The sequence below is a fragment of the Zootermopsis nevadensis genome, unplaced genomic scaffold (genome assembly GCF_977971745.1).
Source record: "Zootermopsis nevadensis isolate Lab colony 2312 unplaced genomic scaffold, Znev_1.0 Znev_ptg000021l, whole genome shotgun sequence".
NCBI classification, from domain to species: Eukaryota; Metazoa; Arthropoda; class Insecta; order Blattodea; family Termopsidae; genus Zootermopsis; species Zootermopsis nevadensis.
Window position 1 is genome coordinate 21,853,566 of NW_028259153.1, and position 17,383 is coordinate 21,870,948.

The window sequence follows — 17,383 nt, forward strand, 5'->3', positions numbered from 1 at the left end:
ACACATCAATCAGATCAGTAGTTTCCCCATTTACCTGAACTTTGTTCTCATTGTTATACGAGTCGCAATATGAATTATCGCTCCCAGTGCTGGAATCCTTGTTTTGATTTGCCACCAACTCCTTTACCACTCGCAATCCCTCGTCCAGTAGCGTGTCCTGTACCAACTGTAACACGAGTCTCTGTAAGCCACATCGCACATCGAACTGCCCGCATACCTGCTAGCAGTAAAAGAGCTAGTGACTCATTTTTTGTGCCTGAAATCACTTATAACTGATGAATTTATATTACCATCATGCTAAAAGATAACAAGAATTAGAGTGGCATTTTTCGATAACTGGACTTACAATCTTCACAAACAACTTTTTAAATTCACTGCCACTAACTTGGATTCTGTCCAGTCCTGAGGAAAATATTTTGGAGCACTGTACCTCCACCGTTCCCCATTACAGCTAAAAGAATATAGATAAGCAAACAAACAACTATTAACACTATAAAAAAGACACTACTGCCACACGTGTTTCAACCTCAAGAGGTCATCATCAGGGAAATCAATTAATTTAATTAAATGGCTCAAACTTGATTTAGAAAATAAATAATGAATAGGACATTTGACGAAAAGTATTTTAAGCGACACTACACCAGATGTTGTTATTCACAGGAATAGACTCTGCACTTAGCTATTTATCTGGTGGTCCGGTGGCCCTAGCTGGTCTGCGGTGAGCTGTAGTTGCGTCGTCCGTACCTGTGAACTCCAGAACAGTGATTTCCCTGATGCCACTGATGATGACCCCTTGAGGTCGAAACGCGCATGGCAATAGCGTCTTTTTTATAGTGTTAATAGTTGTTTGTTTGCTTATTTATATTCTAATACACTACAGAGTATGCAAAGTTTTAAGATTACAGCTAAAAGAGATTGTTGCAAGAGTATTCCTTTTCTCTCACTGTGTCTCATGACGCCTATGTGACAGCACTTGTTTTTCCTCTCCCTCTATCTCTCTCACTCACTCACTCATGACCTGTTCTCATTCACCTAATAATAACAATTCCCTTTAATTACACTGCAAATCAGCCATATCTTGATGAACACAAAAAATACTGAAGGAGGGTTAAAATCTAGTTTAGGTCACAAAGAACATTTACTACATCTCCATTTACAATATATTTTAAACATGTTATAAAAAAGTGGAAGTCAAAAACACTACATGTTTCACAAGATGACAACCTCTTCCAAACAATAAAGTTGGCAACACACAACTTTACACAAAAAATTAAAAAGCTCTTGTACATTATAATTCTGCATACAAAGAAAACAAGACGGATGAATAATTCAAAACACATGGCAAATACAGCAGTAAAAAGCAAATACTGAAATTTCAGGTATGCCAACTCTTCAGGATTAAAATTTTACAAAGTCACATCAATATCAATTCTGATAACTTTATTATCATACTGGGGAATTCCACTACTTTAAGGTCTGCTCAAAGTTCTGGTATTTTTATTCACAATTATCAAAGCAAGAAAAAAAAAATCTTCAGTTACCAAATTTGGTGCAAACAAGGCGTACATCATTTCATTAAACAAATCAGTCTGTATCTAAGGGCTTTATAAATTCATACACCTATACAGTAGCAGGTAGCGAAACGTAAATTTCTATTTATGACAATCAAGACTGACTTTAGGGATAAGCTTGTTGGGTATCAGTTGGCAATCCTGTAAACATACTTCTATGTCTGAAAAGGAAAATACTTTTGAAAATAAATTACATGAGAATTCAACAAAAACACTTCAGAATTTTTCATTTTGAAAGTAGAATTCTAATCTGCTTACAGTCTAGAAGAAAGTAGAAGAACAACCGTGGTCAGGTGCAAAGTACGACCCCATTCCACGAAGCACAACCTGTAAGAGTCAGAGTCCTCCACCAATTAGCATGCACACCAGCAACCAGTATGTACTCCTGTGCTGATTCAGCATGAAACGGTGTGTGGTAACCGTCTGCAGCCAAAGTTAACAACGTACACTTCCCTTCGGCCCAGTGGGCTGGACAAATTAATAAAAACTAAATATAGAATTTTTGTGGGTGAAGACCTTTTCTGAAAATGATTCACAAGAAATACCTGATTCTAGCTTGGAAGGTCATGCAGTCCCTCCTCCCCTCAGGCCTATTCTGTACCATTTTTCTTCTAATTGTGCCTGCACAGATGGGAAATGTAAGCCTTAATGACGTGGCTGACATGGGCTAGATGGAGGCGATTAATAACGAATTTTATCTGGTCAATTCTGCTGTGTTCCAGGACATGGAGTATCATTGAACCATGAAAGTAAGACTTTTTAGTTTTAATTTTTCAGTGTTAGCCAGGCTAACACTGCTAACACGAATGCTCTACCCCTGGACTGAAGGAGATTCAGAATTTAATTTTTGGAAAAGCTGAACAGCTGTGCAGTAAATGTATCGGTTAATCGACTTAAAGGAAATTATTTTGTTCTGACAAGGCTTGTGAAAGTTTCTACAATTCTATAGTTCCGTCTGGAAAGGAAACAGTAAGACAGACAGACAAGTGAAAAGTAAGCTATGACACTACATAGCGCTGTGTTGCCAACGGGCCGACGGTAGTAACATGCAAGGGAACTACTGTACTTACTCATCAGACTGCTATATCATCAAATCAGAAATGCTGTAACACTGCTTTGGGACATTTATTACGCAGCTGGTCCTCGACTATGAGCATTAGTTACGCAGACAAATAAACACAATATTACAACAGAAACGTGGGCATGTGATATTTTAAAATAGACCATGGCCAATTTCTAATGCACCCATCATTCATAATTATCCTCCAATCCAATTTGAAGGACACGAGATGCAAGAAGTATTTAAGATGAATGAAGCTGTACTTGCGAAACGCTGTCAAACGACACTGTAGGCACCATTTTTCCGACAACGCCGCGCGGCACGAGTCGAGTCAAAACCCTCGCGACAGCTCTGCATATACACGCAGCTACTTGAGAATGATCAGTTACTATAGTCAGAAGCCAACTGTTTGCTGGGTGACCCCCCACCCCAATCAGCGACTCCCTTCCGGCAGCGCCCTGCTGTCTCGGAACCACCGGCAGGCCCACCTGGCTCCGTGGTCCATGCCTCATGGTGCTGCTGCAAATACACATGACATCACTGCACACACCTGAAACTTCAACACACAGCAGAACATCATCACAATGAAACAATATTGAATAAATGAAAGGAAGTTGAATATTAAGTGAAGACGAAACTAGATCAACATGATATTATCCACCTTTTGGCGAAGGATAAATATCATTCAGAAGGGTGACTTTGTCTCCATCTTCAGATACTTCATGTAGAGAGAAAAGGGTACCATCTCTGTGTGGTACATTAGATAAAGTTAGGTTAGGTTATCATAAGACTGTAACACCAGAGAATATTCAATTACCAGCATGTTACATTTCTTTTAAGCTTCAAAGGATAACATGGATAAAATCTCTGGCTTCATCCATAAATCTACCAAGCATTCACCACGATCAGAATTTAAATTTTTTCACGATGATTAATTAAGATACTCTGTTTTGTACTTTATATTGAATTTTTCTGATTTAATCATATTCCACAATGAAAGTGTGAGGCTTTGTTAACACTGATAATTCCATACAAAGAAGAAAGTAACTGTAACCCAGTTCTATTACGATGAAATGATGAACTATGTGTTTATGTATTGCTCTGGACAATAAATTAAAACTGTTTCATCATAAAATTTAAAACTAGTGTTTATAATATTAATTATCATATTTTGACACATATATCCCCCACATGATAATCTGATGATAGGTACTCATAGCAGGATACTGCACGATTGGCCAATTTCCTGGCTTTTGCGCAAATGATGAAACATAATTAATTGTGAACCACTGAAATTTGGTAAATCTCCCATACACATTTTCAATTTAGTATTGAAACTGATAAAATCTGTACAAAGTGTTTAATATTTTGCAATGGACTACGAGGGTATGAATTTCTGTACCCCAAGACAGACACAGAAAAACAATGGGAAGATGTTAAGTTTTTTTAAAACTAGTAGACACTAAGAAAGCAGAACTTTGTTTCTGAAGGTTTTACAAACATTTTATGTTTCGTGTATAATTTTTCAGCTCCATACCCAATGTATTTCTCATTTGACATTTACCTACAGATCAAATCAGCGCATTGTAAAATATTTCAAAATGAACAATTTTTATAATGTTGTGACCAGAGGATCATGTCTCTTTTTCTTATACAGTGTTGTAAAGCAGTTACAGTATTCAACAAACAGATGCTTGTACTTGTATTACCGAAGTACATGTCCAGACTTAGTATTTCTATAGCAGTTCCGAATTTGGTCAATTGTTAGGTTATGTTATGTTAGGTTAGGTTAAGTTATGTTAGGTTATGTTAGGTTAGGTTAAGTTATGTTAGGTTAGGTTAAGTTATGTTAGGTTAGGTTATGTTACATTAAGTTATGCAATTTTAGGATTGTACTGATTCTAGTAAATACAAATAAGGTATTAATTCTGCAACAAGTTTAACAGTACAGGACACACACATGTATCTTACAGGGGCTCGAATATGCAATGTTTAGGAAAGAAATTTCTGTACAGAATCTCAGATATGAGATCCTGTCATATCGGTTGACCATGTTACTGCGGATGGTAAAAGACAGACAGCAAGCATACCTCCATCTACCTGAAACTGACAAAGCCATGAAAACAGGAAAGAAAAAGGAAATATAACAGTAAGAACGTCTGGCACGACTCTTGTCTGCAACACAGGTTGCCGCCTTCGGTTACCATCTACATCGGCAAGTTCGTCTTGTCGTCTTCAGCTGCACAATTAGTGTTCTCCTCCTATGGACAATAATATGAAAGACATCAATCAGCAAATCAACAAGCTACATCCCTTTACACGTGTCCTAAATTCCCGAGGGTTATTATTGATGATTTTTAGGTTATGTTTAAATAAAAACAAGACTCATGCAGATGTTATCCTACCTGTTTTGAGATCTTGCAGGGACTACGGCCCTTAATATCTAATGTACCATTCCCTTCAGAAACACCATCACGTGTTGCTGTCGAGTCCCGTGAATCCCCCACTTCCTACAAATGTCATAACAAAAACCACTGGTAAATATTTTATTTTGCGCACATTTCTTAACAAAACATTATGAGCAATAAATATTACAATTGCTATTTATTTATTTATGATTTACTTAATGACATTATCAGTAGTTCAGGCTTTATAGTGTCAAATTACAGGATGATTAATGAATAATGAATTTGAAACGTGAACAGCAGCAGTGTCGGGATGGACTGGGTAAAACAATGAAAATCCTCAGTCAGAATAACCAGTTTTCAGGCTGAAATTTGAACTGAGGACCACTCAAATATGAAGGAGCGCTACAATCTGCCAGGACACTTTGTAATATTAAAGTTCGGAAACAACGAAACAAGTATTACCTGTGACGGAGAGCTGGTATTGCTAAAGGAAAACTGGGAGTCCGTGTCATCCGTGTCGGGCCGCTCCGAGTCAAAGCAAGATGACACTCGTCCTCTCCTGTAATACCTGACACAATATGGAATCGATATAACGATCAGACAAATTATCTCTCAGCCTGAAAGTAGATTATCTTCCTCACATTCAAACAGCTGATTACAGAACTTTAAATCCAAATAACTCTGTATTGTTGTGAAAAAATTTAGAAACTTAACTTTTAACAATTCCCATACTGAAAATTCAGACATCCTGCTCAGAAAATAATTCCAATCTGAACAGTTTTAGTTTCTGATAACAGCTCAATCAGTAAAATCACTGATAAGGCGCACCTGGAAGAAAAGTCCCCGAAGGTTTAAGTAAAGACATTCGCACACCTGGCCGAAGAGTGGGGCTGCTGCTTCATGAGGTCACTTTGTTCCACGAGTAGCTGCGTCTGCTTGCCTTGCAGTAGTTCCAACTGCTGCTGCAGCGTGTGCAGCGCTGGGTAGTCATTCAGGTCTCTCACCTGTTGAGCTGCCGACACCAGTTCTTCCATTCGCTCTCCCAGCGACCTCAGTTCATCCGCGATTTGCTCTAGCCGCTCCTGATACAATACAGGATGTGACATTTGGAAATACGGTGCGGTGCCAAACACTACATCATAACACTTAGTAATGGTCAGTGGGGCAGGGATCAGTAACTGCGTACCATCACGGTGTACAGAGAAACCACACACAAACCTGTCTCCGAAGACGCTGCTGAGGATCCACGTCAAGAAAGTCGCAGGAGGAAGGTGACAAGGAGGGTGGTACTCCCTCCAGCCGCGGCCTCTTACAGCCGCCGTCTTCGCCATTGTTGCAGCTGCTGCGCCCTGTCCCAGAATGCGTCCTGAAACATGTCGACAGGCTGCCACCAGGCGGCATTTGTACTGGTCAGTAATTTGATGCCATTATAGATGTTGAGTTTCACTACATAGAAAGGAAATGTGTGAGACTGGACAGCAGCACATTTTAACACAGCAGGTTATGGCGTACCTCGCTTGTGTTCTCCATGACCACAGTCTGGCTTACATTCACTAACGTTTATTAAGCTTACTACAGGAAACGCTTGGTTCGTACTTAAGTTTAATGGAAAGTTGAAATCAACTCAGTGCTTAATTCTTATTTTTTGTTTCAGAAAACTTATTTCCCACATCCACATGATGGAACAGTACCTGTATGAGATCTTTGCTTCTCACGACAATAAAAATGTCAATGCTGGTCTTCTCAGTTTTGATGCCATGTGGACTCATGGGCAGATACCAACGTTTCGAAGGAACATACCGCATCATCTTGAAGATGGAGGCGGTAAGTTCCTCAAAAACGGTGGTGTACACGATATTACAATGAACAGCACAGTACGTATTTACATATGCTTTGACAATATTAAGAAATATATCTTCGACCACTGATCGCTCATGTTTAAAAATAAAGAAAGAGAGAAAAGCACAATTTAAGAACTAAATTGGTCTGAAATCTACAGATAATAACGGATGTATTACAACTTTTCTTCTCCTTAATATAGCTTCAGAGTTTATTCGGAAGTTCCGAGAGACACTGATATGAAGAAACTTACTTGGAGTGACCCTTTGAGTAGTGATATCCCGAGTCGCGCACCACCTGGCGGGCGAGTGGAAACAACTCGTCGCGTCGCGTAAGAAGAGCTGGCATGAACCTACAAATCTGAGCTGCTGCCTCGTTTACGGACACCTGAAACGGGGATTACAGGCGTCAGTCACTGGTTCTGGAGGGAATCTTCAAGCAAAATGCAGTCTCAGACGAGAGGCAAAGTAGCTCTGGTCGTCGCAAAACATTCAGACAACGCTTTGCCACTGTTTCGGCTCTGATGTCACTGTCCGACATCTGGTGGCTTTGTCTCAATACTCCAGGGTCATATTCCGGTTACACTTAAAACATTTTGCATGAACCGAAGTAATCAGAACAGAGGAACTGCATTACCGATGTGTTCTACGTAAGATTAAACCATCTTGAATTTAAAAAAAGATCCATAGTTCCGCAACCATTGAGAATCGGACCTTTGTTCATGAGGCATTTATGACTGGGAATGACATCTGGAGTCAGATGCTGAAACACTGACACTAATTCACCGGACATCCGCCCACTCCCGCCATCACTGGCTCTGTGGTAGTTGGTGGTCGCTGAGTACGAAGGTCATCCATAGATAAATTCTCGTCGTTTGTGACGCGGAAGTCTTTTTTTTTTTTTTTGGGGGGGGGGTGTGTGTGCTGCTATTACAGATCTCGCTAACACAACGTAAAGTCGCGGCCCACTATTACAACACCGGCGTGGTTTTTTACCGCTGTTTTTACAGTAGCTGCACAGTGTGCTATATATATGGCAGCGTCATGTCTTGTCTGCTGACAGCCATTCATTAGCGGATCTTCAGGCATATGTACCGCGTTATGCTGACCTGTAACAGTGACACAAGTACAACACGCCTAAATTAATTTACGACAGGGACTCAGCGTCTGTCTGTCCGTAAGCATAATAACTGAAGATTCTGATTAATTTTTTTTATATTTGCGCAAAAATTTGACAGCCTCCAACCTCAGAACGCACTTCCCAAAGACATTTTTTTTAAAATACAAATTTCCCCACCACCCTACTATTCCTCAACCCCCTCGCTTCTTAACAGACTTCCAGATCAAAATTCAGCGTGTGTTTCTTGTAGCCCCCATCCGAACTACATCTCAATCCTATAGGAACCTTTTCATTTTGTCTTCAAACTTCAATGAAATAAATACCTCATTTTTTTTCTTCAAGCCAAGTGACATTTTACGTTGCAAAATTTCCCTGAATTTTGGTGGTACATTTTTAGCATAGAATTTTTCAAAGCATAAATTTTAATAGGAACCCCGTAATCCAAAACAAATTAAAAAACGTCACTAGAACTGAGACAGACAGTACATAGAACACTGTTGCAGGCAGCTGGTGTGAGTTGGCTATGGGGAATGCGAGTTGTCCGTCTACCTGCATACTTACGTCATAAATACCAACTGTAGCAAGTACTCTTTACCCTGAGACTTACGACAAGACAGAAGCAGAGGGAACCATGTCACATGCAGGGACCCAGGGCCTTGGTCAGCGGGCAAATTTCGCGGCATTTCAGCGACAATGCTCGGTTTCTCTATCATCTATAATCATCGAACCCCTGAAAATGGAGACAGCAGGTGTCTCGGAAACTTTGGAATGCGCGTACTGCATCAAAACCCAGGAGAACATCAAATATCACGTCTTATAGAAGTCTCGGCTTTTATGTAGCATGGAATTTAATTACAGCCTTAAGACAAAGACGTCATTAGACTCCGTCTTGCGCAAGATAAATCCAGGCCACATCTTCTGGTAGAAGTTTACCGACGTTTCAGAGGTCACTCATCGCCCTGATGATGGAGGCAGAAAGGACCTCAGAAAACGTCGGCAAACATCTACCATGTAGGATTTGAGGTTTTCAACTGAACTTTGAAATGCATGTTACGTCTCCATCTCATCGTTCTACGTTTGAACGAATAATACCGTCACTACACAATTTCTCCATCATCCTGTTGTTTGCTCTTCTTAAATCTAAATATTCTAACCAGCCCTGAAGATGGAGGCAGTACGTCTCTCCGAAACGTTTACAACGACCTACAAGTCCAAATGGCATTACAACCCAGAAGACAAATATCATAAGACGTCTTATTCTTCTCAGCACCTTCAGACAATATCACGACTACCCGCAGCTTCAGAAACTGGTCCAGTCACCGGACTTAAGCCGCTGTTGCCCGCGGCTCTGCTTAAGTTTCTCGGTGCGTGCTTCGGCCGCCATTGTCTGTCTGCGTGAGTTTTTACTCTCACAAAAAAGGACCCAGCACGGGATTTAGCTTGCAGGACTGCAGGTGTGTCCGGCAAACGAAAAATTAACGATTCTATTTAACTTCTTCTTCTTCTTCTTCTTCTTCTCTTTTCTCTTCTTTTTTGTCCGGCGCTCAATGAGAAATGCATTCGAGCCGTATTTGGTAATCTCAGGACTTCTTCATTTCCTTCTTGTGCGCCTGTCTCCTGCAAGGGCGATTATTTGTAAAACACTGACCAGCCATGTCTGGGGCATTTCCGACTCACGCCTGGGAACTTCAATAAGAAACGAAAATGAAGTTCACGATCAAAATAAGACGACTCGGTACAGTAGTACTCCACGCCTTTCCACCTGAGCTACGAAATAAATCCACTTTCTAAAAACCTTTTTTTTTTACGATACTAGATGACGGGCGAAGTCAAAAAATTCAACAATTTAGCCTTCTCATAATTTAATCACAAACCGAATTTCTATTTAAAAATTTAAAAAAAGGCGAGTTATTTTCATTAAATGCGCGTAGAAATTTAGAGTGAGAAGTACCTTATTCTCCACGACCACACGAAGATGAATGTCTTCTGTGGTGTTACGCCGTAGTTTACCGACGTTTCTGAGATTATGTCTCCATTTATAGGGCGATAAGTCAAGTTAGTTACCTCTCTGATGACGGAGGTAAACATCGACCAGACTACAAGGCGCAACAACCCAGAAGACAGAAATCTTCATACTCTGATGACAAAGGCAGTATGACCTCCGAAACGTCGGTAAACATCGACCAGACTACAAGGCGCAACAACCCAGAAGACAGAAATCTTCATACTCTGATGACAAAGGCAGTATGACCTCCGAAACGTCGGTAAACATCGACCAAACTACAAGGCGCAACAACCCAGAAGACAGAAATCTTCGTACTCTGATGACAAAGGCAGTATGACCTCCGAAACGTTGGTTAACATCGACCAGACTACACGACGCATCAACCCAGAAGACATCCATCCTCAGACTCACCGCTGTGATAACCTCAAATCTCTAAGAAAAATGTTTTCGAATCCCGACACTGCTGAACGTTTTAAGACAAAATTTGACTCTGAGTGTGCTGCCGTTGGTCATCTGGGTTTAAACGTAGCGTGGACTTGTAAGAACATACAAACGTTTAGGGGGGAAAATACGTATTACATTCATCTTCTGGGTTGAAATCACGCAGTCCTTCAGGTTATTTGGGTTTTCGTTATTTTTGTCCGATTTAAACCAAAATTCGAATGTGACGACAAATTACAGTGAACTCTCCGATGTCGAATTTCATCAAAATCGATTCAACGGTTCTCGAGTTTTTACATGCGGGCGAACAGACACATCGACGTTAATAGGCGATTTTCTTTTGTTGCAAATTTTAGTCGATAACGTGCCGAGAAACTGTAGGGCCGACACTTTAAAGCTCGGTGGTAAAAATATGTACCACTTGCTTTAACAATCAGCAACTCTTCATTTTTTATTCTTTTTATCATAAATTTCTAATGATTCTCAGCGTAAACAGCGATTATTTCCTTAAACAGCGTCAACCAGTTGATCTACGTAATGGTGAAGTGCGGTGTTTTCTTCGCGGTACGGACTGAATTCTTAAGTTTCATTTGAAAGAGCTTCGGCTCCAAAGGTTAATTAGCGTTTTAGTCGTATTATTTCCTTAAACAAGGTTAACCAGTCGATCTTTGCAATGGTGAAGTGTAGTGTTTTCTTCGCGGTACGGACTGGATTCTTATACGCTGTAACACTCGCATTAAGGAAAACACTTGTGGATTCCTCACACCTGAACGCCGGACTGCTGGCTAGAAGTGAGTATGTATCTGGAAGGACGCGGTATCGGTGGTTTTCCTCATTGATATTTGGTTATTACCACGAAACTTCCACGTGCCTTCTGACGTCAAACATGATTGCGTTACGCTGGGGCAAGTTCCGGCAGTGGGTACTACCCCTTTCGGCTGTCACGACCCATCAGCAATTATAACCACAGTGGAGCGTGACGTCCTCCAGGTACCGCGTGCCTCAACACAAGGGGGCAAGGTTCGAAGCTTCTAGTACAACCGAGTACACGTGCTTACTCCACTTTGTTCGGTCAGTCTCGGCAAAGACTATCAGACAATCGGGTTGTGTTGCGGTCGGATATATTTTCCTCGGGTCACAGAGCGATGGCTGGCTTCTGTTACGACGCTTACCACAACAAGAAAGGAGGAATCTGTTGACCAACTGAACATCCAGCGTCCAATGACGCGAATTCATTAGAAACACACGCACAGAGAAGCAGGAGATACGTAGAAGAATGGACGGACGGACAGAGACAGATCAGTGGACGGATGAGAACGTGGGAGGATGAGTTGATGGTGCACGTGTCTGTGAACATTTCAGAGAACGATGAACCATGTCAGCAGCAACTGACAGACTCGAAGCTACGGCAAAGAACGCCTACCCGGCTGCTGTAGACGCCAATGGCAGTTTCCAGTTTTCTGCATTATTCCGGCCACCGGTTGAGGCAGAGCCCCCCTCATTTACGTAATTACGGAGCGCGTAGCGCCTCTCCGAGACAAATCGTGAGGTCTCCTGCCCCCTCCACATGCAACAGACCTCGCCCACGTACACAACGCAACAAGCGGCCCGCGCCCCACCTCCGGCACTATACCAGCTGTCTGTTTATTTCGTGTACGAATTATAACAAGTTTCTGTGCCATTTTTCTGTAGTGGAATTATAAATTTGAGACATGGTCCACCTTTGATGTTTCCACACAAAACTTTCTATGCATTTCTTATATCCGTCATCTGTGTTTCATATCGCAAGTCGAAAATATTGCTCTGTAAACCCTCCTTCTCCCCTTAAAGCAGGGGTTGACCGGATTAAACTGGCTCCAGAAATAATCTAGTGGGACATCTGCGAAAAAGGAGGACTGGAGATACGAGGTTCTCAAGGCGATGAAGATAACGATGTTGGTTCTCTGGGATTAGCTCCATCTTTAGGACCGAAGATGGAGGCAGTATGTTCATCCGAAACACTGGTATCTACCAGCAAGTCCACAAGACGTTACAACCCAAGATACCAACATCGACAACATAACGCAAAATTTCGCTCTACATGAAAGGCAGGGAATTTTTTAGAGCAGCTGAGCAACTATCAGTTTCTGAAGAAGGAATCTGTATTATGGAATCAGTCAGTCCAAAAGTCTAGACACTTCTGAAACTTCAGCGTCCAGACCTCACGACGCGCTCCAAACGAAGATCCATGAAGGAAACAGCGAGAGAGAGAGAGAGAGAGAGAGAGAGAGAGAGAGAGAGAGAGAGAGAGAGAGAGAGGTCATCAAGATCTCTTACAACTTCTAACATTTTTTTACCCTGAAGATTCATTGTTTCTTTTTGCTCCGACTCCAAAAGTTTTTATTGACATTGCATGAGCTTGTGTCTTTTTATTTCAGACGTTCCACAGTTGCCAACATGGCGACGCCAAAATCGAAATAAAATCTACAAAAACACCCGTCAACGAAACTTCTTACTGACCGTCCAGAATGTTAAACACCGGGCTCGAACCCAGGCCACAAACTACTGTTATAACTCATTCCATGGCAGAACTACAGTCTCTTTCTTTAAAAGTCGATACTTGTTCGGTCGTTCGAAGGAAAATCACGTTATAATGAACCCGAAAGTTCATCGACGTGTTCACAAAACATCTCCATTAATCAATTATCATCTGCCAAGTAAGAGAATAGCCACGGTGGTCTAGCGGTTAGAACGCTGGCCTTGTAATCCTGGGGGTCTCGGGTTCGATTCCCGGCGGTGCCCGAATTTATAACTTGTGTTGGGCAAGGCCGTGGTCTAGGCAACAAGGAGTTTTCCTCCGTGGCATCCCAACAATTACTCCATTCACACACAGAAGAAGGCAATGGCAAACCACTTCTGGATCATCTGCCAAGAACGTATATGAACAGGTCCCAGTCCGAGAAAAGGATGGAAGGATCCTGTTCATATGGACCTGTCGTCAGACAGAACACTAAATAATAATAAGATGAGGTGGTCTAGCGGTTAGAACGCTGGCCTTGTAATCCTGGGGTCTCGGGTTCGATTCCCGGTGTTGCTCGAATTTATAACTTGTGTTGGGCAAGGCCGTGGTCTAGGCAACACGGAGTTTTCCTCCGTGGCATCCCAACAATTACTCCATTCACACACAGAAAAAGGCAATGGCAAACCACTTCTGGATCATCTGCCAAGAACGTATATGAACAGGTCCCAGTCCGAGAAAAGGATGGAAGGATCCTGTTCATATGGACCTGTCGTCAGACAGAACACTAAATAAATAAATAAATAATATAAAAATAAGTAAGAGAAGTCAAGTCCCGGCAGTACGTTTGTGAGAAACGTAAATCCCACTTTAATACGACGCTCAAATCAACTTTGTAATAATTTAACCACTGAAAAGTTCGTAAGAGAAAAGAAAACTTCTTTGACTCATATAATTTCTCATATTTAAAACTCTCAGACCAGTTTATAACGAGAATTTCTGTTTAAACGAAGCGATGGAAATGTTTATAAATTTTTGTACGATACGCGGAAGACAGAACGCGGGCCGCGTTGTGAGGGGCAAATGCTCTCGGAACTGGGTCATCGCTGGATGCTGGCCCAGACTGGGTTATCGATCCTACAGATCGATGTGACCCATATCGCTTCGAAGAATGTTCGACTGTTCAGTGTTCTATAACCTATTTTTCTGTTTACGATAAGCTACAAATATCTGAAACTCCGGACGGACATCAAGATATTTCATTCCTGCCGATCTTGTAAAAGAGAAAATATCTTCAGACTACGAGAGCTGATACTTCTAAATGAGATGTCTGGTCTTTTATGTAGAAAAAGTGGAGGCCATGAACATCGTTTTCCTGGAGGATCCAAGAAAACAATGAAAAATGAAGAAACAGAATTTCCCCTACATTCCTTATCTGACGTCATACCTTAGACTAAACTGAAATTTCTCATGGTTTTCCTCACAGCACACCTTGGTGGTTAGTCGTCTACACACCGTTCGATCCAGTTGACGAATACAGGACGCAAACACAACGGAAATAAATAACACAAACGCATTGAAACTCTCGCGATGTTCGAAGCAATTCTGACAAAACTCAGGAAAATCGCGGACGCGTGTTTCTCAAACGCGTTCTCGACTATCGACTCCGGCCTTTCGGGCTGTAACGCAGTGTAGGAGGTTACAGACCTCAATTTTCAGGGTAAAAGTACATCAAGATCCGGATATGAGTCCTCTTCCTACGATTAACATCCCCATTTTGACTCACTTCCACCCTGAAGATGGAAGCGATGCCTCCCTCCGAAACGTTGGATACCACAGGTGACGCCTTCGAGGTGTAGCGCTTTGACACAGAGGAAATCTCAATTCTTCATTAAATATAAGACGTTGAATGTACTCACTTCGTGCAAGGTGAGAGGTTTCTCCGGTTTCCTCTTGCAGTCAAATCGTCCGTAAATGGCAGCGTACTTGCGTATCTCGTCCATCCGTCGAGGGTCGTCCTCGGACATGCTCATCACCATCTGCAAGACGAAACTCGGTCTGTAGGTCATGGCATTTGAAGTCGCGTCAGATGGTCTACATGAAATATCGACACAGAATTGCGACCGTGATTTACGATGAATGGTCACATGACACGACGAAAAATCTTCTCTTACGTGATGAACAAATAGGCTGCATAATAAAATGATTAAGGATTTTCAAACTTCACATAATAATATTAAGACCGGCAGGAAAAATCGCAAGCATTTTTTAAAATTATAAATTTATTTGCAAATATTTTGGAATGTATCAATCGTACGCGACAATTATTTTACCTTGGTTTCCCCCTTTAGGACTTCTGACTAAAATGTGGCAAGGATTTCCCATTACGGCAAAGCTCGCTACATGTCTCAATGATCTTTCCTTCTTGACTTCATTTCCTCGATATTATAATGTGATTAATACAAATTACGAAACTGTTCGTCACATTTTTAATCGCTTGTTACATCATCTTTCTTAGACGTACCTTTCTGACTCATCAATACCCACAAATACGCAGTAGGGACGTTACAACGCGATACATTTTTTTTGAATGCGGGGAAGGATAAATTTTGATTTGCGGCTACGAAGGTCCCCAGGCAGTGCCCGTTCGTCGTTCTGGTAGAGATGGGTTTAATAAGGGCAAGGCATTTGGAAGAGGAAAATGTGGGGTGAAAAGTGGAACCGGGGGAGGGGGGTAAGTTAATCTGGGTCTTATTGCGTTCAAACACAATTTTGAATCCTGATATTAATCTTGGAAGGGCGGCGTTTAGTAAAAATTTCTATATTGATATGGGGCTACTTTATTTATTTATTTATTTAGTGTTCTGTCTGACGACAGGTCCATATGAACAGGATCCTTCCATCCTTTTCTCGGACTGGGACCTGTTCATATACGTTCTTGGCAGATGATCCAGAAGTGGTTTGCCATTGCCTTCTTCTGTGTGTGAATGGAGTAATTGTTGGGATGCCACGGAGGAAAACTCCGTGTTGCCTAGACCACGGCCTTGCCCAACACAAGTTATAAATTCGGGCACCGCCGGGAATCGAACCCGAGACCCCAGGATTACATGGCCAGCGTTTGATATTCGCGCTGACAAGGCTACATGAAGCCGAAACTCGTCCAAATAACATTTAAGAGTTCAGTCCGTACCGCGAAGAAAACACAGCTCTTCACCATTACAAGGATCAACTGGTTAACGCTGTTTAAGGAAATAATCGCTGTTTATTCTGAGAATCATACGAAACGAAAATGGTACTCTCTGTGGGTAAAATGAAGAGTTACTGGCTGTTAAAGCAGGTGGTACATATAGTTACCACTAAGTTTTAAAGACAGAACACGTGGGATAATCAAACAGCGTAAATTTGTGGGCTGCAAGTGTGAAGACTCGAAGTCCGAGGGTCGGCGATGTCGCGTGCGGAGTGGATTAAAGGCTTGTACCTCCAGGTCCTTGCAGATTTTCTTCTTGGTGTTGTGAGGTTTTGGTTCAAATTGCGGCAGACTGCGCACCAAGTGGTCCGCGGCCTCCGCGAGCCTCGCTATCTGCGTCTCCACAAGAACAGGGGTCAGCTGAAGGGGGGACCCGGGACAACAGGGCCCGGGACTCGTACTGGTGCTGGGGCCCCTTCCGGGGCTCGGTGTGGGCCCCGACGCGCTGTAGTCTCCGCTCGCCACCAACAGAGCGCTCTGCAACACAGGGCGATCCTCCTTGGAACTGCCATCATACATCATACCAAAGTCTTGTTCGCGTTTCAGGAAAAATGACAGGTTTGATATTACGAGAAGTTTAAATTCGGGAGGTACTTAGTACCGATCACGTTAAGATATTTTATTTTAGAACGCCTCATCTGAAACCCTAATTTATAATATGCGATGAGGAAACGTCTGTCTTCTGGGTTGCACAAGACAACCATTTTTGTAAGGAACTTAAAATCCTACAAACGAAAATATATTATATCTGTTTTAAAGAGTGTTATTACGTCTTTTCTCACGATGAGAGGGGATATACTGAGAAAACCGAGACGAACACCTTGACCCATGAGGAAAGACGTGACGGGGAAGGGACGGAATTGGCATAAATTTCGTTCTACTGACATTTTTTAGCGGATTACACAATTACATCGCGTATCGACACGAAATGCCGGCCATTTCCTTGGGGGCGTTGTTATTAATTTCTATCGATAATCGGGCTCTTGTCGGGCAAGGATAACGGGAATGGACAACTGTGTACAGTCTGGCAAAGATATCCACATCAGTTTTCTGCCAATAAGTCATTTTTCCACCGACGCAGACTGTAAAGTGCGCGTGTTTTTAATTGTTATATGTCAGACTGTCTTCCTTCCTAAACATTTTCATTATTTTGATAAAAATTTATTTTACATTTTTTTTTACATTTCTAGGTCTGT

At 41.8% G+C, this 17,383-nt stretch overlaps 1 protein-coding gene across 10 annotated transcripts in view; it reads right to left on the reverse strand.

Moving 5' to 3' along the window:
* The window catches only part of nab (NGFI-A-binding protein homolog), a 55,684-nt gene that overhangs the window by 4,434 nt on the left and 33,867 nt on the right, over positions 1-17,383 (reverse strand). For 4 of the 10 annotated variants that reach the window (XR_015536093.1, XR_015536092.1, XR_002543185.2 and 1 more), the window contains exons 5-12: positions 16,419-16,664; positions 14,860-14,979; positions 7,132-7,265; positions 6,258-6,423; positions 5,913-6,121; positions 5,502-5,607; positions 5,037-5,141; positions 35-220 (exon numbers count right to left, since the gene is read on the reverse strand). Coding sequence is in view for 6 of the 10 variants with exons in the window: in XM_022064678.2 (XP_021920370.2) it covers positions 35-220; positions 5,037-5,141; positions 5,502-5,607; positions 5,913-6,121; positions 6,258-6,423; positions 7,132-7,265; positions 14,860-14,979; positions 16,419-16,664 (1,272 nt within the window). In the remaining 4 variants the exon portion in view is untranslated. Of the gene's footprint in view, positions 1-34; positions 4,893-5,036; positions 5,142-5,501; positions 5,608-5,912; positions 6,122-6,257; positions 6,424-7,131; positions 7,266-14,859; positions 14,980-16,418; positions 16,665-17,383 lie in introns of those variants that run through there. The other 6 variants (XM_022064680.2, XM_022064679.2, XM_022064681.2 and 3 more) reach the window with 6 other exon arrangements.